We start from the raw sequence: 25685 nt of genomic DNA, 5'->3' as shown, positions 1-25685 counted from the left end.
CTATATGATAATAAAATAGACAGACTAATAAAAGATTGGATAGCCACAAAAGCATGCTGAAGTACAATATTCAGATGAAGAAATAGGAAGAGAATTAGTTTTCAATCAAGATTACAAAACCAAACACTAAAAAAATCCAGACTTCCAGCACTGATTGTTTCAGTGGGCCATTGTAGTTATCTGTATCCTGCACAGGGAAATGTCACTGAACTTCAGTAACTGAGGATGAAGTCAACACTTGGTGGAGATGCTAGGGAGAACTCATTAATCCTTATATTGCTGGAGTGTTTGTTTCATTTATTAACAAATATGGGAAGTAAATTTTAATGAAGATCAAATTCAGTACTACCAGGAAAACAAGCTTGGTAAAGTATAAACCTTTCAAATAGAATAATTAGATGAGTAATATGGTTTTGTTGGGCTTTCAAAAAGCTATTTGTTAGAGCCAGATTTAGGCCACAGAGTGTGGATCTTGGATAGACCTTAACAGGGAGAGTGGTGGGAGCTGGATCTAGAATTTTGATCTGGTCTGTTTTAAATTAAGGGTGCAACTAAATCTTTCAGATTTATATCTGAACTCAACAATTATGAATAATTGGATCAGAGTTTTTATTCAGGCCCATCTACTACAATGGTTGTCCTTGGAATTTTTATGCCACTTTTATAAGCAAACAAAATTGCATTGCTGCAATATTCCAGAAATATTTCCAATACTAAATAGAAAGAAGAACAAAGAATATGTGGTAATTCTTTATAGCTGCAGTGACAATCCTGGAAAAAATGTAAAGGTAAGCTTACTACTTACAGTCAGTTCTTAAAGCAATGACTGTTTAAATACATTGAAGTCAGGACTCAGAGAGGAGCAAGTACAGATAACACATTGTTCCCACCTGTTAAAAGATAGTAACCCACTTGAGGATGAGGCTAAAATAGAAAATTTCTATTCTGAAATACTTAAGGCCCAACTAAAGTTTCCTCCAGGTTTCAACAGTTATCATATATTAGAATATTATCATAGATCCAAAATAGAATAGGCACTGTAACAAACAGTAACTATTAACCCCTAACAAACATGACTGCAGTAATAATTATAAAAATAGCATTATCCCTACTAGGAACTAAAGTTGAAAAATTACTATTTATGATTACACTGAGAAAGCAGTTAAGAGTACCTTAATGTTTCAACATTAGCAACCTACACTGTTCAGATAGGATCACATTCAGCTCTCTGCCTCCCCAGGCCCTTAGAATAATTATGAGTTTCTTGATGTCAACAGCCACTCATGGGTTTGACAAGGAAGCAGCTCTTCAATAGCCATGAAATATCACATTAGGGATTACTGTGTCTCCTGCCCACAGGTGGCATCTCAGTAGATCTCCTGATCGCCTCGTATTAGGGTGGGAAAGACGGAGAGCTCTACAGGTAGAAGTGCTCATAATACTTTGCAATTCTATAAGCAGCTATCATTTAAAGAAATTTTTAAAAGATTAACTTCCAAAATATTCTGGATGGGTAGTATATTAATACTATATTTACCCATTTTATACATGAAGGAACAAAACAACTCAGATTAAACAGCATGGTAGTAGCACAAACCTGAGTCTTCAAGTCACTGGACCACACTCTCTGAATATATATACCTAGGATGGCTCAAGCTGTTCATGTCTTAGTCCAAAGCTGCAAAAATATCCAGGACGTGGATGTTGGCAACTGAAATAGAAAATAAAAGAGAAAAAGCTTGGTATGACTCTTGGGGTATAACAGAAATAAAATGTTTCCATTTACTCCCCAAGAACAACTAAGGTAATGTTACAGGGAAAAAGTTAAACTATGCACTCTCATACTTTCAAATTTGTGCTGTAAAGTAGCACCTAGACTCTTTGAAGCAATATTTGTTTTGTGAGTATAAAGGATTATTGGCAGGAATGAGTGAAAGATTGCTTCAGGTTCTTTTGAAATACCATGCTTTTTGCCTGGACACAGATGTAGAAAAATTGAAAGTTCAATATTTTTCATAAAACAGTTTTAAACATTTAGAAAAAAGAATTTAATTGGAATTATGAATGAAAAGATTCAACCTGCCTATACAGCTGTCTTAAATTTAATTTTAAAAACCATGAAAGCTTCTGCTAAACATGCTCTAACCTCTTAAAGAAAAAACAAAGGAACACTGTGTCTTGGATATAATTAACATCTGCAGAACTCACACAGTATAAAAAACGAGTCGCCACAATAGTAAAATAATCACTTCCAAAGTTATCTTTCCCCAAAGTTTAGGAATTAAAAAGATCTTGACACTTGCAAGCATAATTAAAAAAACTTATTTTACCTGAATCTCAGTCCACTCTCACTATGTAATAAAATACTTAGATGCTGGCAAAACATTAATAGAAACAGATCAAGCCAATAAAAATTTTACAAACAAGCTAATTGGTCTGTTGGTTTCCTTGGATTCATATCTCAAAGCTTCTTAGCTACAAATCTGTTTAATAATTACCTTTTATAACCTCTGTACTTAAGTGTCTTCCTCTTCGGATATTCAGCCTTCAGACATGGACATTCCCTACTGAGCAACTTTAAATCTAACTGAAGCAGTGAAGCAACACCCCACACAAAGAGGTCTGTGGTCAGATTTATGACAAATAAATATAAAGAAATAAGGTAAGTACACATTGTTAAAACATTTTAGATTAACATTCTCAGTTAGAGAGAATTGAAGTTCTCTTTCAGATAGGGAGGTCAGGCACAAAATTGCAATACAATCTGATGGTCAATTCCTGCAATTCCTTATGAAGGCAACATTTTCATTGAAGCCTGTCTATTTCATTGGGTCAATGACACTTGAAGCTTTTTTAAACTAGATCATCAGGCTGGGAACGAAGTGTTTCTCAAAAGACATTGTTGCTATAGTTAATCACATTCAGAGGCATTATTTTGATTTCTAATGCCTTCCCATGAAAAACTTTTTTGGATCATTAAGCTGAAATAGTTACTATTGACAAGAGTATTTTGAATATTTCAAGGACTATAGAACTGCAATGTAGTATTATTCATCATATACAAAACACCGACCAAAATGTGGGGAGTTAAAACATTGTGCACTAAATGTATTAAACTACAGTATATACAACTGCAAAATTATCAATATTTTAGTTTCCAGAAATACAGATTTAGGATCAGATGGAATTTTTACTTGAATAGGTTTGGTAGTACCAAAATCTGATCTATCCTAAATTGAAACTTGCTTTACCAGTTGACAATATGTTACTGAAACATTCCGGGAAACAATCGAATCCACATTTGTGTGCATAGTCTGAGTGTTTAATTACCATAATTTTTGAACAAATAAATATTTATGTATCTGTTAATCATGATAGTCAATACATTTTATTTTCATCTTCAGTGTGCACACATTTGTGCATCTATCCTATTGAAAAATGAGGTTTTTACAGTTATGAGGAAAAGAGATTTATGTGTATATTTATCTGATTGTATTTAAAAGTAAAATAAAGATGAAATTTGTTAGTTCTGTTTAATATATATAGATATCTCAACATCAAATAAGCAAAATGGGTGAAGAAAACTTGAGAAAAAGAAAAGGAGAGACTAACAGGGAAAGAGATGAACAATCCATCCAAAGTAAAGAACCCCAAACTATGAATCTTCGGAAAGAGGCAAGAATAGTTTTCTAAAATACTTATTTTAATAAGAAGGCTGTGCTTTTCTGTTTACATTTAGCACTGTTGATTTCTATGTTAGTAATATTTCTAATCAGTTATTAAGAAGAGCGCATTGAAAAATGCCTAACATTTTGGCAGAAAATGCTGATTCATCAAAACCAAAGGAATGTGTGTAAAACGTATGATAAAACTTTTGCTTTCAAAAATGTTACCCTTAATGTCATGTATATCAGTCCCTCATCCTCATTTGTGAGACTCTTAACTAGCCTAAAAATATGGATGCAATGTTGGAGAAGACTGAAATGAGCAGGTCAATTTAGCTATAAAGTTATTTTCATCTTTACCACATCCAGGAAGATGCACACAAATAAACAAACAACAGTGTTCAATTTACACATTCTTCTAGTGTCAATGGTTATAAATTGATTGTGTGTATTAAAATACTCCAAGTAGTGCAGGCATGGGGGAAACTTTCTTTTGGGTTGGCGGCCACAGGCATTTCCACAATCCGCTTGCACAGCAGAGTTTTGGGGGGCCCAGGCTAGTAGAATTTGTGTGTTCTAGCACCATGGGGAATAGCAGGGGATCTGGAGTGCCAGCACAGGCTCCCCAATGGTTGGGGTAGAGAGCCCTAAGCCTTAGGGGGCCAGTTCCAGGCAAGCCAGCGGCTGCATTAGGCTCCCAGACCTTAGGTTCCCCACCCCAACTTAAACCATTTAATAGCTGGTGTGCAATGTTTCACGTAACAAAAAGACATGGAAGTGCTCTTCTAGAGAAAGGAATATATGTTTGTTCCACTCCTTGTTGAAGATATAACTGCAGTTAGTAAGGGTAAAGGTGAATGTGGGGCACACTGTAAGCTGTAAATTGCTCTGTTAATAGGTTCAGTTTTAGTGCTGCAAACAAATATGCAATGTGCACTGTAATCATTATCCTTAAGTTAATTATAGATTGTCAGTTGTTAGGACAAGAGATAATCCTGAAATATTGCAGTAAGAAAAATTCAGTACTGTCCAGTACCGCTGAGTAATGTTTGGTAGACATTACAAGATCTCACATATGGCTTTTTATTGCAGAAAAAAGCAACAATATAACTAAAGTTTTAACAGGATTCTGTTCTCACTTACTTTCTTTCACTGTGTCTTCTGTTAACAGGATTGCAAAGAGTTTTTTTGACCCCGAACATCATGAAACAGGCATGCTGGAACAGTATGTTAGGATTGCATGTCCCTTAACTATCTACCAAAACTGTTTACTCTGGCCAAAATCCAAATGAGTAAAATTCTTCCACTTAATAGAATGATCAAGATACAGAAACTGAATGGAATCCTACACAATTATGACAGAACAACTTCAGGTCTGAAAATAGCAGCAGCAGTGTTCCCCGCCGCCCCCCTCCCATCCCTGCCCACCTGCCTTAAACAGCTTCCTGCCTCTCGCCCCTCTCTGCCACCGCTTACAAGTTTCCCCGCTTGCAAGCTGGCTGCACAGAGCTTCCACTGCCTCCCCGCAACACGGCAGAGAGTTAGCCCCTCACCGCGCCATTCCCCACTGAACCCCCCACGCAGTGCAGGTCCCAGCAGACCTGTCACAGAACCCCGCTGGAGTACCTCCCGATACTCCGGCATATCCGATAATCCGGCACCCCCTGTGTCCCAAGGGTGTCAGATTATCAGAAGTCTACTGTATTAGGAAACAGAATATAATATATATCTTTTTAAAAACAAAATACAGAAGCAATTTCAGGGCTATTCTACAAACACAAGCCTAATGAATAAATTCAAAACTATTTTATATAGTAGTAATCTATGGGCCAACAATCATTGAGGTCTGCTGTGGTTTTTTACCAGTTCAGTTTATTTTACCTGTTTAACAGGATAAGGGCACTCTTGGGTATACAGGCATACAAGGCCATATTAATTTATGTTTTTGAGAAAGGTGACTACTATGTTGTATTATGACATGTGAAAACATCTTAAAAATAGCAGCTATGCAGTTAAATTGTGTGCATGTCTATCAACAGATCAATAAATAGAAGATGCATATGTGATGCCAGAAAAATACTAATGATAACTGTTCTTTCATTTAACTGAAGAAAATAATATAGCACAAGAAGTTAATATTAAGTTACCTTACTGGAATATCTCATTCACTTCAAGGTGGGCCTGATCAGTGGGACCTGTGTTATTGTTGGTACAGTTATTGGCTCAGGCATCTTTATTTCTCCAAAGTCAGTACTTGCCAATGTTGGAGCTGTGGGACCTTGTTTAATCATCTGGTCAGCCTGTGGAGTTCTTTCTACATTAGGTAAGTAAAATAAAATAAAAGTTTGTTATTACCAAATGGCATTCTGAATTTCTAAATAGAAAACTAAAATAGAAATATTTGCCAAAAATATTTAACTATCTGAAAGTCCAGAATAATAAAGGGTTTGAAAAACAAGGCAATAATCCGAGAGAGTATGTTAGGAGTAAGTTTCACATTATAGATTCAAATTCTGAGTAGGTAATAATTTAAAATGAGTTTGCTATAGTGTAAAAGCAAGTTAGCTTATGAGTTTGTAATGTGGTAAATAAGTAAAAAGCAATTATTCAGATATAATGGAGTGAGGAAGTAAAACTCTCTCCTCTAAATGGTTTAGGGTCATCTATGTCTGGAATATTGCATTTAATTTTAAACAACTCCAGAAAAACCACAGTTAAGTTAGCAAAAACTTTAAGTCTGAAAAAATCTCAAATCAGGCACTTCTAATTGTTAAGAACTAATGAGTAACTTGTTAGTTTTCAATACTTTTACAAACTTATGGAAATTCTTTTGCAAATTATGGTTTAAAAATTTTTGTCACTATTTATTTGTGATTTTAAACAAATATATTGAAGTATCACAAGTCTTTAAAACCATTTTATTAAATATATATTATTTATAAAAAAGTAGGAGCTAATTAAAACAAGTGTAGTTTAATGAAGTATATAATCTAAAAGCACTATACTGCTATCTGTATTTTTTCTTTTTGTTTAGGTGCACTATGTTTTGCTGAGCTTGGCACAATGATCACAAAATCAGGGGGAGAATATCCTTACCTTATGGAAGCATTTGGTCCTATTCCAGCATATTTGTTTTCCTGGACTAGTTTACTAGTCATCAAACCCAGTGCATTTGCTATCATTTGTCTCAGCTTTGCAGAATATGCTTCAGCGCCTTTTTATCCAGGCTGTGACCCTCCTGTAGTTGTCATTAAGTGTCTTGCAGCAGCTACCATTGGTAAGATCTCTATTTTTTTAAAATGGGACTGACATATGATACTACGTAGCAGTTCATGAATTATTTTTTCCAGGAAAGATAGTAAAAGCCTCATCTCTTAACATATTAAAACCTTGAATGCATACATCACTAGAAAGTAATACAGGCAGTCCCCGGGTTACGTACACGATAGGGACTGTAGGTTTGTTCTTAAGTTGAATTTGTATGTAAGTCGGAACTGGTACATAATGTAGGGGAAACTCTAGCCAAACATTTCTCCAGAGCTCAGTTTTATTCTCCCACACCTCACTTCCCTCAGTCCTTTATTCTCAAGCTGAGGTGTCTGCTGAGAAAAGCCGCTCTGCGTCTCCTTGGTCTGCTGCGGGGGGAGGGGGGGGGGCGCTAGCTTCGCGTCTCCCTGGTCTGCTGGGGGGAAGCAGCTAGTGCGGGGTTGCCTCACCCCGTTTGTAAGTAGGGATCTGATGCAAGTCGGATCCATGTAACCCGGGGACTGCCTGTACAGAAAACTATTAGTAAGCACAATTCTTGCATTGGAAGACAGATAGATTTGATAACTTCAAATACAATGGAGGTCTTTTCTAAACCTAATGTCTCTGGAAGAATAAAACAATAGAAAGGATGAGTTCAACTTGAAGAGCCTGTCTACCCTAGGAAACTATTTTGAAATAGCTACATTTGATTTAATAACTCCCCAAACAACAAAAAAGTGTCCATACAACAGGGAAGCCTTGAAATTAGTCAGAGGCAGGCTCTGTTAATGTGGATGCGCTACCTCGACTTAAAGCTCCAAGAAGCACTGGGGAGTAATTAGTTAAAATTACTCTGGGGAGGAGTTATTTCAAAATAGCAGCACCGGAGCATCCATACTAATGCTATTTTGAAACAACTATTTCAAAATTAGTGTTATTCCCCGAGGAAAGCAGGAGTAAAAATTTCTAAGTAACCAGCCCATTCTTTCAAAATAACGGGCTTGGTAGTATGGACACTCCTATTATACATTTGACCAAAGGGGGGTTATTTTGAAATAACCCTTAGTGTAGATCAGGCAAAAGGAAGTTTCGCTTTTTGGGTTAGAAGGTATAAATCAGGTTTCATCCTTATTCAGAAAGATCACACTCAGGAATAGTGTATATAGATCAGAAGCATGGGCGCCATCTTTTGGAAATAAAAAAATGGTCCAAGTTCATATTTTATTTTCTAGATTAAAAGTTATCAAATGTTTTTAAAAATGTTTTAAAGAGACTTCAAGAAATTCCTCAGTTTCAGAAAATTGCTCTCATTCTTTAACAAACCACCAAATGTGAGAAATTGCAATAATTACATGGAGTTTACAAACCAGTATAAGAAAAAAACCAAAATAAACAGACTTGGGTGTCTGAACCGAAGATAAAAATTATATTAATTTTTCTTTAAATCCAATTATTATAGTTTTGTGATTTATACCATTTAAACTGAGAAATGCAATCTTCATTTTCCCCTAGTGATTATTACCACAGTGAATGCAATGAGTGTGAAGTTGGGGAGCTATGTTCAGAATTTTTTCACTGCTGCTAAAATGATCATTGTCTTAATCATTATTGTAAGTGGAATTATTCTCCTTGCACAAGGTAATTTAATTTTTGTTTGGCTTTAGTTTTACGAAGACAGTAATTTAGAGTATACTTTTGTTTCTGCCATGACTTGCTACTGGATCATTTGCTGAAAAATATTGTTTGCTTGCTGTAATTCTAACTTAATATGATTTTAATAGAAGAACCTGTTAATTGACTTCAACTCAAATTGACTTTAGAGTTGAGGGCAATCAACCTCTTAGGATCAGACTTTTAGTGAGTGAAGAGAATAAACTGGAAAACGTTCTGGGGGAAAAAATTCCATTTATATGATTTCTTAAATTGTCAAAGAGCTATAATAAAGACAATGTTGTTTCATTCAATTGTGATTGTTTCCAGAAGACTGGAAAAGGGCAAATATAGTGCCCATCTATAAAAAGGGAAATAAGAACAACCCAGGAAATTACAGACCAGTTAGTTTAACTTCTGTGCCAGGGAAGATAATGGAGCAAGTAATTAAGGAAATCATCTGCAAACACTTGGAAGGTGGTAAGGTGATAGGGAACAGCCAGCATGGATTTGTAAAGAACAAATCATGTCAAACCAATCTGACAGCTTTCTTTGATAGGATAATGAGTCTAGTGAATAAGGGAGAAGCGGTGGATGTGGTATACCTAGACTTTAGTAAGGCATTTGATACGGTCTCGCATTATATTCTTATCAATAAACTAGGCAAATACAAGTTAGATGTGGCTACTATAAGGTGGGTGCATAACTGGTTGGATAACCGTACTCAGGAGAGTAGTTATTAATGGTTCTCAATCCTGCTGGAAAGGTATAATAAGTGGGGTTCCGCAGGGGTCTGTTTTGGGACTGGCTCTTTCAATATCTTACTCAACTATTTAGATATTGGCATAGAAAGTACGCTTATTAAGTTTGCAGATGATACCAAGCTGGGAGGGGTTGCAACTGCTTTGGAGGATAGGGTCATAATTCAAAATGATATAGACAAATTGCAGAAATGGTCTGAGGTAAACAGGATGAAGTTTAGTAAAGACAAATGCAAAGTACTCCACTTAGGAAGGGACAACCAGTTTCACACATACAGAATGGGAAGTGACGGTCTAGGAAGGAGTACAGTAGAAAGGGATCTAGGGGTTATAGTGGACCACAAGCTAAATATGAGTCAACACTGATGCTGTTGCAAAAAAAGCAAACATAATTCTGGGATGCATTAACAGGTGTGTTGTGAGCAAGAGACGAGAAGTCATTCCTCCACTCTACTCTGCACTGGTTAGGCCTCAGTTGGAGTATTGTGTCCAGTTCTGGGCACCGCATTTCAAGAAAGATGTGGAGAAATTGGAGAGGGTCCAGAGAAAAGCAACAAGAATGATTAAAGGTCTAGAGAACATGACCTATGAAGGAAGGCTGAAAAAACTGGGTTTGTTTAGTTTAGAAAAGAGAAGATTGAGGGAGGACATGATAGCAATTTTCAGGTATCTAAAAGGGTGTCGTAAGGAGGAGGGAGAAAACTTGTTCATCTTGGCCTCTGGGGATAGAACAAGAAGCAATGGACTTTAACAGCAACAAGAGAGGTTCAGGTTGGACATTAGGAAAAGGTTCCTAACTGTCAGGGTAGTCAAACACTGGAATAAATTGCCCAGGGAGGTTGTGGAATCTCCATCTGTGGAGATATTTAAGAGTAGGTTAGATAAATGTCTATCAGGGATGGACTAGATAGCACTCAATCCTGCCACGAGGGCAGGGGACTGGACTCAATGACTTCTCAAGGTCCCCTCCAGTCCTAGTATTCTAGGATTAATTTTGCCTCAGCATAATTCAGCATCAATTTTTTTCATTTGCAGGAAAAACAGAAAATTTTAAAAATTCTTTCAGTGATTCTAAAATTTCTGCTGGTTCTATCAGCTTGGCATTTTATAATGGACTTTGGGCCTATGATGGATGGTAAGTTTTTTTTATTATCGTAAAATTCACTTGCATGCCTTACTAGGGAAAGTTGGAAGTCTGACTTCTTTTTATGGACAATAATTGTAAAAAGCAGTGCAAAAAGAGCAGTATCACCTTAAAACGAACCAAAGCACCATGTCCTAGGGCTGGGGTGGGCAATATTTTTTGATGGGGGGGGGGCACTCCAAGTTTTGATAAGTAATCAAGGGCCTCACTTTTCTATGGGGGCGGTGCAGGGTCTGGGACAGAGGTTGGGTGCAGAAGGGAGCTTGGGGCAGGTGACTGGGGTGCAGGAGAAGATGTGGGGTCTAAGAGGGAGTTTGGGCAAAGAAGGGGTTAAGGGATTGGGTGCAGGATCCGGGATGGGGTATGGGTATAGGAAAGGATTCTGGTCTGGGGGAAGGATGTCAGAGGGGGTGCAGGATCTGGGAGGGAGCTGTGACCTGGGCTGAGGGGAAGGAGGGTTCAGAAGGTTTGGGTGATGACCAGGGGCAGGGTATTGGGGTGCAGCATCCAGAAGGGACTATAGGAGCAGGAGAGGACTCTGGCCTGGAGGAGGTGTGTAGGAAGGGGTGGGATGCCCGAGGCAGGCTTTGGCCAGAAGGTGCTTGCGCATCCCAGTGGGAGCCTCAGGCAGGTTTACCTGCCTGTCAGCAGTCCCTGATTGCTCAAAATGGCTGACTGTTCCATGTGGTTCTCTGCACTACAGAGAGGTGGAGGTGAGGCTTCACATGGTGTCCCTACCCCTAGCACAATATCTTGGCTCCCATTGGCTGTGTGGCCAAAGGAGCTGAGAGATTGTGCTGGAGGCAGGGGAAATAGGAAGTCCACTTCCATGACCCGTGTGAGGCACAGAGCGCCTCAGGGAATAGCCTTGTTTTTTGAGGAAAAGCTTCTCTTCAAAAAAAGAGGGGAGGGGGTCATCAAAAAAGCCACATCCAAACTACTTTCACTTTCGAAAGCTCCACTCTGTAATTTGCATATCCTCTTTCGGCACTTCAGCGTAGTCTAGATAAGCCCTGTGAGCGACACGGAGCTGCTCCGTTCCATAGGAGCAGGCCGTGGGCCAGATTAAAAGGCTTAGTGGGCCAGATCTGGCCCATGGGCCAAATGTTGCCCACCCCTGTCCTAAGGGGAAGACTACAAGAGGGTCAACTGTACACTGCAGGGGTGAAACTGGGGTAGGATCATAAAGTTAAATTGGAGCTATTTGTTTTAATACCACTTGGAAATTTGTTTTTTTATCTCCTCACTCTAGCATCATATACTAAATGTTTTTATGAAGTTGTGTGAATTTTAGTAGACTCAATCTTCTTTTAATACTAATAAGTTTACTTTATAAAATTGTTTCTTCACTATCCAACAGAAAACTACAGAATAGTATTTCCCAAGGCTTATTTTATTCACTCATAAATCTACACTTTCTGAATATATTTAAACATTAAGTTTAAACAATCTTGCTATATATTATTATCTCCTCTAGTTCCTCAAGAGATTTCTACATTTCAGCCCTTGTTGCTGAAAAGAAAACCAGTATGTGCATGATTCGAGTATCAGTTTGGGCTGTCTCCACTTTCAGGCACCCTACAAAAGTGCAATCTTTGTTTTTCTTGACTCAGCTGAGACACATAAATACTGTTCTCAGACTTAATTTTTAGCACTAGAGGAAGTGACTAATGTGTCTAACTTCAAGCACATCTTTAAATACTTTGCTAAATATGGACCATTATATTTAAAGATTCAGTTTTAAACTCAAATGCCTGAAGTCAGATACCTATATCCTGCCTAAAACTTATTTAGATACTTAAATATTGAAATGAATGGCTAATTTTAGCCACTTAGGTATGAAAATGTGTCCCTAATATCTGTAGATATTTAAGTGCATTAAAATATTTCATTTCCCTACAATTACGAGCATAAAACAGTGTAGCTTAAAATAAGTCTAACAAAAATGAATATTTGGAAGTTTACATTCTGGTGGCTGTAAAAATGTTACAAAAGTTTTCATGAAAGACTCATGGATAAGCAATTGTAGTAGTATTTCATTACTAAATGACAGTAACTACATTAAGTAAAAACAACAAAGAGTCCTGTGCAGCACCTTAGAGACTAACAGATTTATTAGGGTGTAAGTTTTTGTGATGCCTAATAAATCTGTTAGTCTGTGGTCACCCTACTTAGTGCAAAATCTCAGAGGGGTAGCTGTGTTAGTCTGTATCTGCAAAAACAATGAGGAATCCTGTGGCACCTTAGAGAATAACAGATTTATTAGACATAATAATTTGGCTGTCCCAAATTATTATTATTTGCAAAAGTGGGCTTTTGTCCCATTTGTGCTTGCTGACTTGATCAGTTAGCAAGTGCAAATGGGACAAATGGCCATTTTTGTCAAAAAGTGAAATTAGGTGCAGAGGAACGTGCCGGAAGGGAAGACAAGGGTTCCAGTGACCAGCAAAAGTCTCAGGGGCGCGGGAAGGGGGGGAGCACTTTAGGATGCTGGGGCCACCATCTGGACGAAGGGAGAAATCAGGAGAGCAGCTAGGGAGTGTCATTTTTCCATTGTGAAATATGGTCACCCCAGCATTAAGGCCTGTATTTGGTATAAAAATGTTTTTATTAAAAAACATTTACATTTTCCAGCACTCATGGAGGTCACAAGCAACCTTGTGGCATGTGAGCTTTGTTGAAAACCTGTCATTAATTTAAACAATTTATTAGTCTGAAGTCCTGGTTGTTCTCTAAGCTAGATTCTTACACTTTGGCAATGAAACATAACGTATACACCTGAGCAATCCACTTCAACTCCACACTAAGCCACAGCTCCTTCCTTACAAAAATCCCTAAACCTTGCAATGCCATTGACATTAATCACCTCGTGTTACAGGTAAGTGAGTCATCGAGAGGTTAAGGGACTTGTCCAGTGTCATATAGTGAAAGAGGCAGAGCTCGGTACAGAACCCAGATCTAACAGCTTTGGTTAAGTTAAGAATCTTACCTGGTCTTTTATTCTTGCTAGAGGTTGAAAAGCAGCAATAGTGATATCAGAAATAAAAGACCAGGCTTTAGCATTTTGGCATTTCAGCATCTGATTATGAGTAACATTATGCTAATGTATTTTTTTGCAGGAATCAACTCAATTACATTACAGAAGAACTTAAAAATCCTTACAGGTGAAACAACCAAAAGATAACTTTGAAGGCTAGAATGACAAAAATGTCACTATCAGATCAATAAAAGTCTTAATAGCAGCTGCATATTTTACTATCTCTCTGGTTAAGAACTGAGCACGCAAGGTTTGGTGCTTGTTCACAAAGAAATAATTTCATTAGCATTTATTCTGGGTTTTACACTGAATACTGCATATTTGAGTAATCTGTAATTCATTATTCTTTTTCATGACTCTACAATGCCAAACAAAAAGAGAATGCATGCTAATTCTTTTCCATCCACTTGCTGACCGCTACTTTTGATTTAAAAGAATATTGAATTTCTGATTATCGTCTACATAGATTTAAATGAGGTTTCAATCAGATTATTTTAGAAATAAATAGTGAGAAATGCCCCTCTATAGTATAGAAAATTGCCTGAAAATAGACTATATAATTCTCTTCCATTCTAATTAGAAGTGAGAAGTTGTGCGCGGAAGTCAATAGAGACTACCAGAAGTTCACTCAGAGTTAATGACAGTTCTAGAGAAATATGCATCAAGCTTCCTACCATTTTAGTTTCTTCCAGAAAGTCTTAAGAGTACACAATGACAATAAAATATATTACTTGCCTACCTATACAATGGGTTTCTCAAAGTATAAGTCAAATAACCCTGACTTCTCTTGCCAGGTGACTGACAGGCAGTTAGACAGTAAAGAAAAAGAGGCTCCCACCACAAGAAGTCAGTGCTACTAGTATACACAGAAGAACAGGAGAGTAACTCCCCTAGAATTAATTCACTAAGGTCATGTCTACACTATGCAGAAGATCGATGCTGCCACAGTCGATCTTCTGGGATTCAATTTAGCAGGTCTAGTATAGACCCACTTGGTCATACTCAAAGAATGCCCCCACTGACACTGGTACTCCTGCTCCTCACAAGGAGTAAGGGAAGCTGATGGGAGCATTCGTCCCTGTCCGCCTCCCACTGTGTGGATGGAGCGGAAACTCTATGTAACAGATGTAGACTCCAACTTCGTAATTTACACAGCTTGAGTTGTGTATCTTAATTTGACCTTCCCATATAGTGTAGACCAGATCTAATAGAATAGGCGATCATCCAACACCAACTATGTGGAACAACAATGAATAGGTGGGCATACGGTCTACTGGAGCTATTCTCCCAGTGACAAATTCTACAGACAGGGAAAAATCCCTTTTCTGCAGCAAGTAGCCCCAGTAATCCATGAGTGGGTTCTGAATGTCAGTACCAATCAGGTGAACTAGAATGGAAAAAAACCCTGCACAAAGATTCCTTAAAAATATAGTGGATTAACTTGTATTATTGAATTTAGAATGTTGTCTGCCAAAATTTGCTTTGACTAAAGCAACAATATCCATTCTATAATGCTTATTAAACTATAAGTGGACTCCCAGATGATCATGTAAATCTTGTTTACAAAGGACTACTTCCTCCCTAATTTTCTGCCCATGAGCTGACCCTTGGTCTTGACAGACTTTTACTTTGCTGAATCCACTGAGACATCAATGATTTTCAAAATGCATGGCATTTTTTGCACTACTACAAAAAAGTCACAGTGGTAATTAGTTGATTGAATGATATCTTCCCCATTGAAAGGCCTGAGCCTGGGTAAGTGCAGGATCCTTTCCTTTTGTGACATGCTTGATGACTCAAGATTTTTTGGGGGATAGGAAGCTCTTTTGGAGAGGAAGAATTTTCAGGCTTCAAAGAGTGGCCACTTTCCACAGAATTTCTTGTTTCTATGGTCCTTAGAGAGGGCCTGAGCTTTGCAGTTAGGTCAAGTGAGGCTATGTCTAGACTGCAAAGAAAAGTTGGAAAAAGATACACAAATTGCGAACTGTGATTTGAGTATCTTTTTCCACGTTTTTTTCCCCAGAAGAGGCTTTTCTGAAATTTAGCCTGTCTCTTTTGGAACCTCCTCTTTTGGAACATCCCTTCTTCCTCATACAATGAGGAATACAGGGATGCCAAAAGAATGTTCACTTTTTCGGAAACTGTTCCGAAAAAATGGACATGTTCCTGGGATGCAGCATAGCTTTTCTGGGATACTGAAGGTCTCCCGGAAAAGCTCTGCAGCCTAGACATAGGCTGAGAGAGGTAGCAGCCATGAAAACTTTGGCTTCCTTGCCATCTCCAGATCAATGAAGGCACAGGGACCTCATCAGAGGGGATCCAGCAGCAAGTTATCTGAGCCAACTTGTGGTTGTGGAACCAGGCGAGGCAAACAGAGGGCTTTACTTTTATTTATTTCTGACTGGGCTCATGGAAATGAGTCCATTTATGTTTATGAAAACAGTAGCAGACACCTGTATTAGTAAACTCAGCAGTCAGATGGGTCTTGAGGTAGAAGAGATGCTCCCACATTTCATCTGCTTACTGGCCACTGTAGACACAACAGCTGATAAAGTCTCATTTTTACCCATGGTTTTGCATGCATCTTAAGAAAAAAAGCCCAATAGGAACTGCAAAGCAGTATCCGCCCTCCTGCAGGAGGCAAAACAGAAATGAGGCTCTATGCCATAGTAGCATTACTCTAGTCTTGTGAAAGGATATTCTCCTTTTCTTCTAACTCATCAGCTGCCTGCCAGTGGAAAGAGGAAGAGCCATCACTATGAATTACTTAAGGTGCTGGCTGCAAAAGGAAATTCCTGTGAATGTAAAATTTGTAAAATCATTTTATTAAATTACAAGAGGAACAAAAATGTTTGTTATTAAATGGAAATATAAACACGGAGGCTAAGGATTTACCCATTCCCCTGAACTTGTGAAAAAATAATAAATATAATATGTTATTCTAGTTAGAGCACATGAAGCATTGATCTGCTCTGCCAGATATAGTGGATGAAGTAAGTCAGATCCAATTTGCATGGAGTTGTGACTCACTATTGTGTCAACCCTATGAGTGAACAGCGATTATGCTATTAGATGAGAACTAGAAAGTACATGTCCTAGGAACATCCAACTGGAATTACACTTTACTCAACTTACAGTGAAAAATGAAAACAAATGGCAGAAATGATGAAAAAAGAAATGTTAAATATCCCTTCAATTATAATAATCCATTGTGTAGCATAAGTAACATGGGTACTGAATTCCTAAAAATGTGATTGTCCTGAACAGCAATCCTTCAGTCTTAACACAACAATTCATATAAAGTATTTATTAGTTAACGTACAATTGACTTTAGAATTTTGAGCTAAAGCTGGCAAGTGCCTACATCCATTATAATAAAGTTTCCTAGTGCTTTAGAAATGCTGATACTGTATGTTTTTACATTCTGTAGAAATCTACCACTTTCTATAATCATTGGAATTCCATTGGTTTCAGTTTGCTATGTTCTGATTAATATTTCATATTTCACAATAATGACTCCAACTGAACTTCTGCAGTCTCAGGCAGTTGCTGTGGTAAGCCACTTTTCATTTTGGAATTAGAAGTATGACATAAGAGTCTTTTTTTGTTGCAGAGCTGGATCCAAATAATAAAAAAATCCTAGCTTTCTTAGTTTTCAGGAAAGATCTTTTTCAATACCCCTGTAAATTTTTAAACTATCAAAATTTTACTTGTGTAACAGAGGCAAAAGTATCTTTTTGAAATTTGTTTGTAGAAAGTGACAGTTTAGCATGCATTTGATCATCTACAGAAAATATTCAGTGGATGTGCAGTTTAGTGATGCTTTTACTCCACAATGCTAAGTGAAGGAGATAATGTGACAATTTTATTTTCACTGGTAAATATATGAATCCCTGGTTATATCCATCAATATGTTAGTTCTGGGGAAAAAAGAACACAATTCATCACATGCTGCACTCGGCAAACACACTACAATAAAGAAAAGCACACATGAAGAAATACTCCACATACCAATGAATGATGTACAGACAAATGGGTATATTTCAATATCTTGCCTACTCTCAAAAATGGCTGCAGAACAGAGATTGGTATATGCATACTTTAATTAAAACACAGCTAGATAGTCTTATTTATAAGATTAGGAGTTTTGAGTGTCCCTACCAATATAATAAGTTAAACCAATTATATTACATCAGCTACTACTAAATTGATCAAACCAGATCAACATAATTAGTACTTAGGAAGGGGTATTCATAGGCATTGGTAATGGTTATAGTCTGTAAGGGTACACTTACAGCCTATTTCGGAATAGGGTTGCAAATGTAGGTGTTTGGAATTGCAAATCAAGCGCAGGATTTAAATATCCCGCGCTTGATTTGCATCTTAAACCTCACTGCAAGAGGAATAACAGATAGTTTGAAATAGGGCTTTATTTTGAATGCCCATTTCACTGCCGCGTGTAGACGCAGGCAGTTATTCCGGGCTTGTAAATTTCAAAAAATGGCACCTGGCCGGGAAGATGCAAATCAAGCGCAGGATATTTAAATCCCGGGCTGGATTTGCAATTCCGAAAGCCTATATTTGCAGCCCTATTCTGAAATAGGCTGCAAGTGTAGACATACCCTAAGATAAGATACTCTGAGCCTCACATATTTAAATTTCTATGCTACTTTTGGCAAAAGAAAGGCTGTTAGTGCTGGTATCTTGATCCACTTTCAATTTAACAAGTTCTGTATTTAAATTTCCTCTGCTTTCAATTGGATATGACAAACTGCTGTGTAGTATTATTTGGTCATAGCAACACAACTATTGCTTTCCATTCTCAAGGTTTTTTTATTGGAATGGTATCTGAAAATTATTTTATATAGTTTGCAAAATAATTTGGGATAAAAATAAGCTATGCAAAATTATATTAATATAGATTTTAAATGTACATTTTTAAAAGTTCATCTGAATTGTACCCACACCAGTGAACACACTACTAAATGGAAAAACGATAGATGTTATTTTAACTTGTTTATATTTTAATTCTCTATAAATCTCAGACATTTGGGGATCGGGTCCTTTATCCAGCTTCATGGATAGTTCCTCTCTTTGTGGCCTTTTCTACAATTGGAGCAGCCAATGGAACCTGTTTTACAGCTGGCAGGTAAATTTCAACTCTAAATAGCTGAATACATAATTGGATTTACAGGTAGAACTTATATGTCTTCTAAGTATAGGATTTATTTTAAACAAATGATTCAACAAAATATCTGCAAACTTAGTCATCTAGTTCATCCTCAGCAAAGACCAGCAGCTATGAAAGGTTGAGAATGTTTATAAAATAAGGGATTAAAATTTTTCAAAATATGTCTACAAACAAGTACAGACTTCTTTCAGCTAAAAATAGTTCTTTAAAAATAAAACACAAGAAAATAAAAAATTAAAGAGGTTGTAACAAACTAGTCTTGGGTTCTCAAAATAATATGAGGTTTGCAAAACCTCATGCTTCAAAAGGTTTTGAAATCCCTGAAATCATACGTGAAATTGTGTGTGTACTGAAAGTTTCATGTGATGAATTTAAGGGAAAAGAAAATTGAATGGTTTGCTCTAAATTAATGAACCAGTTTTATCTCTATGTTGAATAGAGTTAGGCACTAGTTTTGAAAAAAGTTATAATTCCTCCTCCACAACCTGTGTGATTGTTCCCTACACTCTAGCAGTGTTTCCCAATTTTACTTGGTCGTGGAACCTTTTTAAACTCAAAAGAATTTTGAAGAACCCCTACCTAATAACAGTCTTCTATATGGAGCTGAAAAAGTAGACCACAAATAAGGATAATAATAAACAAATGCTTAAACAAGGTAATGAGATCAACATTTAGTTTAATTGCACATAGATTAATCTGTCAGTCAATTTATATTTGTCACGGTTAAAATTTTTAAATACAAGAAATCACGCAACTATACTGAAGTATTTGCAATAACGCTGCCTGTGCACTCCCACACAAGTAACTGGTTTGACAGCTGAAGCCTCGACTTTGTCTGATGTGGCACTAGTATATTCATATTCAGTCACCCACATGATCCATGCTCCCTGAGAGTGTGTATGGGGATTTACAGTGGTATAGAACAGGCGATCGAACCACTGATTGACTGCATGCACAGCGCTGAGTAGTGACATCATCATCCTCACTCTCTGTCTAAGAACACTTGTGGTAAACACATGAAAATTATTTTCAATAAAAGTCATAAATGCTTAAAGATTAACTTTTAAAAAATCATCATAAAATGTTACTGAAATGGAATTTTCTCGCAGAACCCTTATTTTCACTTCACGGAACCCTGGGGTTCCGCGGAACACCATTTGGGAAACATTGCTCTAGCAAATATTAAATTAGGCTTGATGCATTTAAGAGGCATATATTGGTATTATTTAGATATAGCCATATTAAATATTAATATTCTTGAATTTGTGTGGATCCCTCACTAACCAGATTAACATATGTTTTTGTTTTGTCAGACTTGTTTATGTAGCAGGTCGTGAAGGACACATGCTAAAGGTGCTGTCTTACATTAATGTTAAACGTTTCACCCCAGCACCTGCTATCATATTTTATGTAAGTATGAATGCTAAACAAAGAAATAAAACTTTCAGCTGAAATAAATCTAAAATGAATACTCAGATCTGAAATTACGTTGGCTCTTCAAAGACAACAGTGATCTCAATATGCCAATCCTATATGTACTTTCATGCACATGTAGTTGAATATACAGGAAAATAGCAGAAGAAATTCTTTTATAAATAATAACAACTGTGTAATGCATAAAATCAGATCAGGTAGAATCTAACTCCATTCCAGATTCAGATTCTCCATCTTTTAAAGTTCATAGAATTGGACCATAAAAATTCAACTCCTTTTGTTTTAAGGAAGAATACTAATAATGAAAATCAGCTATGTAGAATAAAATTATCTTCATGGGCAACTGGCTTACTCCAGAGTTTCTATAACTACAAGAAACCTAAGAATTTTCTCCCCCACAAACTTTCCTGGCTTGTAAAATAGGTGTCAAGATATACTGTCACAAATTTGAGAGATCCGTTATGTGTATATGTAGCATCAAGGCAAACTGTTCATGTTTAGCAACTAGGTTTATACAAGCAGGAAAGAAGATGTATATCATGTTGGCACTTATCTTGCAGCACTTATGCATACACTGAACTTCGAGTATGACTACAATGGGGTTACTCATGCTCAAAATTAACCACATACATTTACAGAATCAGGCCATTCTCAGGAAAGGGTATCAAGTATGCAGGATTGTTACTGAATCTTCACCTCAAAGCAGAGGGAAAAAATATATACTTATTGTGTATGGGATCAGTTTGAATGTAAAACTGTGCCCTCCATAAAGGTGAGAGCTCAATTCCTTGCTATACTCATCATCTTACACCACATCAACATTAATTCTTACTTTTTATTTTTAGGGTACTGTTGCTATTTTTTATATCATACCTGGAGATATTAGCACACTCATAAACTACTTTAGTTTCGCTGTCTGGATATTTTATGGTTTGACTGTATTTGGACTCATAGTTATGAGATTTACAAGGAAAGAGCTCAAACGACCAATCACAGTAAGTTCCATTCTAGAACACATTTCTAAACACAATCAAAATGAACCAGTCATGATCTTCGTAATAAGAAAAATGGTTCTCAAGTACTGGTATTCCTCCACCCCCATTAATATGAAGGCATGGACTTGTCAGGGAGTTTGGAATATTGAAAAACATACTGGAAAAGTTGATCCCCTTCTTTTGACGATCATTTTGCCACAGAAAGCTACTATTTAGTGTGCTTCCTTTTTTTCTGTTCTCTTGAGAATAAACTGAGACAGGGAGAAGATCAAAGTAGTACAGGTTTCGGCATCTTGTCCATACTGATGTTCCACCTTAGCCTGCCATAGTGAACCTGTGAGGGAAAAGAAATTTAGCCGTAAATAAGGGAGAAGGGGTGGGAGGCTGCAATCAGAGTGAGCATGGTAAGTAAGAATGAGTTGAGTGCAGGACTCATCTGGAGAGTGCATCATAGTGGAGGTCAGGTTTATCATTTATAGCCAGTTTTACAGTTCTAGCATTGGGACTAACAACATAATGGTGGTCTTGGTCTGTGACAAGGCCAAACTGACCGTTGCTGCTCCTGTCCTAAACCACTTTACTAATTTCCAGAACTCTCTCCGGAATATTCTTTCAAAAAAATCAGAAACAAGGAGACAACAATAACTTACTGTGTTCAAACGAGATATATAATTAAAGGTATGCAGTGTCAAGAAAAAGTAGCTACGTAATTTGCTGAATATATTTATGCTTTGTCTATTACAGATACCTATTGTCATTCCTATCATAGTGACAATGGTCTCCATTTTACTAGTTTTGGCTCCGATCATCAGTGAACCTGAATTGGCATATCTCTACTGTGTTTTATTTATGTTTGGAGGACTTATATTTTACGTCCTTTTTATTCATTTTAAATTTCACTGGGCTCAAAAAATATCAAGTAAGTATACTTTTTTAGAGGTGATTTGCAAACAAAGATGTCTATTTAATGAAGCATACAAGAAGATACCTCTAAGATGTGGCAACCACTCCGTTCTCCCCTCAGTAAAAGTTCTCTTTGGGTGTGTCTAGACTACATGCCTCCTTCGACGGAGGCATGTAGATTAGCCAGATCGGAAGAGGGAAATGAAGCCGCGATTAAAATAATCGCGGCTTCATTTAAATTTAAATGGCTGCCCCGATCTGCCGATCAGCTGTTTGTCGGCAGATCGGGGCAGTCTGGACGCGACGCGCCGACAAAGAAGCCTTTCTTCATCGGCACAGGTAAGCCTCGTGAAACCAGGTTTACCTGTGCCGATGAAGAAAGGCTTCTTTGTCGGCGCATCGCGTCCAGACTGCCCCGATCTGCCGACAAACAGCTGATCGGCAGATCGGGGCAGCCATTTAAATTTAAATGAAGCCGCGATTATTTTAATCGCGGCTTCATTTCCCTCTTCCGATCTGGCTAATCTACATGCCTCCGTCGAAGGAGGCATGTAGTCTAGACACACCCTTTATATTCAACTATCACATCTAATTTTACATTGCAAGAGAAGTATGACCTTTTGATACAAGCATAGCAACAATTAAGAGATGCTCCTGAATTCTAATCCCAACTCTTCAGCACATTACATCTTTGCTTTAGTTTCTTTCTGTGTAAAATTTGAGATGACATAAGATTTGATATTTAGGTTATAACATTCTTTGAAAAAGTGATACATATCAGTACATCAGTGCAAAGGCTACGTAAAATAGTGTAAGTTTCCATTGGTAATATTGTTTTAACTTTTGTTTTTATTTAAAGTAAAATCTTGTACTGTTCATTTCTCCTTTTGTTTAGAAGTCTAAACAATCTGAAAATGCCTTGGCTAGAAACTTGACTTTAAACACACCTAGCTCTTTTCTGTTCCGGCACTTACCGTACACTTGTATCTCCTTCAGGACTGAGTATTTTCACAATCAGTCTAACAGACAAAATTAACAGCATTAAATGGAAACTAAAGTGACTGCCTTAGAATTGTGTACAGAGTGTTAGTGTGTAGCAAGTTGAGATCTAAATTTGCAGTGTACTAGAGTTTTGTCATCATCAACAACCATGGGCTCAATGTCTGTTGGTGTCTGATGCCTCCCTCACTATTTCCTTCCGTCTTTCTCTGTCCAGTGCAGAGTGGCTTAGTTTCTATAGACTAGCTCCGCACCAATCTACTATATCATCTACCCATTCTCTGTGGGGTCTGCCTCTGCTATTTGGACCATACATTATGCCGAATACCAGGGTCTTAACTTTTTGCTCGTCGTTCATTCTGCAAATATGCCTGAATAGCTGTAACTTCCATTGTATAACCTTCTGCAGTAGGTTCTCTTTCGGCTGTATCTTCCTATATAATTCCTCGTTGGTGACCTTCTGCATCCATCCTAATCTCAGGATCTTTCCATAATAACTCCTCTTGAATGCCAATATCCTTCTCTTTGAATCTTTCATTATCACCCATGTCTCTCATCCTTCCACATGCTGCTAAATACACACATTTTCAAGATGCTCAGCTTCATTCCTAAGCTAATCACTTTACTTTTTCAGATCTTATCCATCGCCTTCTAACTTATTCTTGCTTTCGCTATTCTAGTCGCTATTTTGCCATGCACTAATTGGACATGTGGACCTTGCTACCATGCACTCAAAGGCTATGTCTACACAGCAGCATTATTCCGAAATAATATAGCAAGCATCTAAACTACAAGCCTTTATTTAAAAACACTGTCGAGCTGCAGGACCTCCTACTCCAACTCATGGTAACCCCCATTTCACTAGGAATAAGGGAAGTCAAAGGAAGAGCGAATAAGGGAAGTCAAAGGAATTCCTTTGAATTCCTGCTGTGTATACAGTGCCAAATGCTTAGTTAAGCTATTTCGACTTCAGCTATGCCATTGACATAGCTGAAAGTGCGTAGTTTAATTTGACTTTACTCTGCTATGTAGACGTACCCAAAGTTCTATAGTGTGCTTTACTGCTACATGAAACAACACTATAAAGAGGAAATAATTGTTTTAGTTGTGTCCTTGCAGATCTGTTTATGCTGTGACTTGCATTCTTCTTTAAAAAGTAAAGCTCCCATCCATTTTCTGGAGGATACGGAAGATGCAATGAGACACTACTGAAAGGGAAAGCGGGACTGGTGTTAATAGAATATAATCTCACAACATTATTGCTTTTCCTTAAATAAGCCAGCTGTCCAAAAAACTAAAGCTATTTTTTATTATATTATGAAAAACAGTGCAGTGTACTGTAAGAAGCACAAAACTGGGAGCGTCAAATTTCTGAATTCACGTCCCAAATCAGGGGAACAATTTATATAGTGGGGATGCTAAGAACCAGTGAACCAAACTGTAAACCATGTACATGACAGAAAACTCTCGAAACCAAGGTGTGCGGCAGGAACCCCATGTCAGCATCAAATCCCAAATCTGCCACCAATTTACTCCTTGGTCATGTGCAAGTTGTGTTTTCCCATTTGTTGAGCAGGGAAAATAATTGCTTATGAATATAACATTATACTCAGTTAGTAAAATGGTGTAAACTTCAATTAAAATATATGGTTAACACTGCCGAAAGCCTTTTAAAACTTGTGCTAAAAAGCTCTAACCACAGTAACTTATTTTCAGGGCCCATCACTATGCACCTTCAGATGCTTCTAGAAGTTGCTCCACCAGAGGAAGCTCCACCAGAATAAAAGGAGTTGATTTCCAGTAGCCTATTTTAAAGTACTATAATGTTTGTGAAGCAGCTTGAATGTTTATGCTTCTTAAATTCAGATATTTTCATCCTGATGTGCAGTTTTATTTTTGCAACAATTATAATTTATAAAAGTTTTCAATATTATCTTAAGAATGCATGAAAATAAAAAATGTTCTAGATCTGGATGGCCTCACTGTTTTCACTGCTAAATATGTTACGGTAACTGAACATATTAGCAGATTGAACAGACATTATAGGGACTGTATTCAGCAATGGTAGCAGTAAATAAAGAGAAATTCACTCACCAGTGGTTTGTCAGAGTCCCTCCTCTTCTGTCATCCTGCTAGAAGGATTGATAGTAAGGATGTTAAACGAGTAATTTACTAGTCGAGCAGTCAATGGAATTTCCATCAACTACTTGACTAATCGACGGGCACTTCTGCATTCCTCCTTCGAAATGTACAAGAGCCCGTAGGGCTCTTGCACATTTTGAAGGAGGAATGCAGAAAAGAACAGTATGGGGCAATCCTGAGCGGCGCTATGGGACCAACCGGCAGCGCCCCAGCTGCTGTACCACAGGCGTCCGGAGCAAAGCCGCGGAGCACGGGGGCAGCGGGACAGCCCAGACGCGCCGTGGCTGTCCTGCTGCCCTCGGGCTCCTTGGCTTTGCTCCCCGTCTCCCTGGTCTGCAGACCAGGGGGACGGGGAGCAAAGCGGCGGAACATGCGGGCAGCGGACAGCCCAGACGCGTCTGGGCTGTCCGCTGCCCACGTGCTCTGCCGCTTTGCTTCCTCTCCCTGGTCTGCTGGAGACCAGGGAGACGGGCCCCGTTCGTAACTGCGGATCCGACATAAGTCGGATCCGCGTAACT

The 25685-nt window shown here is 37.8% G+C and overlaps 1 protein-coding gene across 3 annotated transcripts; it reads left to right on the top strand.

Moving 5' to 3' along the window:
• The first annotated feature begins 2436 nt into the window (after positions 1–2436).
• On the top strand, positions 2437–24997 carry SLC7A9 (solute carrier family 7 member 9). 3 transcript variants are annotated; one of them, XM_075940120.2, is made up of 13 exons: positions 2437–2662; positions 3528–3675; positions 5841–5988; positions 6700–6942; positions 8424–8549; positions 10358–10457; positions 13586–13630; positions 16934–17057; positions 18549–18652; positions 20008–20104; positions 20974–21123; positions 21868–22042; positions 24742–24997. In XM_075940120.2, the coding sequence occupies exons 2-13, from the start codon at positions 3571–3573 to the stop codon at positions 24807–24809; spliced, it is 1485 nt and encodes a 494-aa protein (XP_075796235.1). In that variant the 5' UTR covers positions 2437–2662; positions 3528–3570; the 3' UTR covers positions 24810–24997. The 3 variants fall into 3 exon arrangements, with proteins under 3 accessions (XP_075796235.1, XP_075796234.1, XP_075796236.1); XM_075940119.2 differs by having other exon boundaries at positions 2439–2662; positions 3547–3675; XM_075940121.2 differs by lacking the exons at positions 2437–2662; positions 3528–3675 and adding an exon at positions 3769–5038.
• The last annotated feature ends 688 nt before the right edge of the window (positions 24998–25685 follow it).

This window comes from Pelodiscus sinensis, chromosome 12 (genome assembly GCF_052426305.1).
Source record: "Pelodiscus sinensis isolate ZL-2025 chromosome 12, ASM5242630v1, whole genome shotgun sequence".
NCBI lineage: Eukaryota > Metazoa > Chordata > Testudines > Trionychidae > Pelodiscus > Pelodiscus sinensis.
Note: the sequence above shows the minus strand (reverse complement) of the source record. Positions and strands in the feature narration are given on the sequence as shown.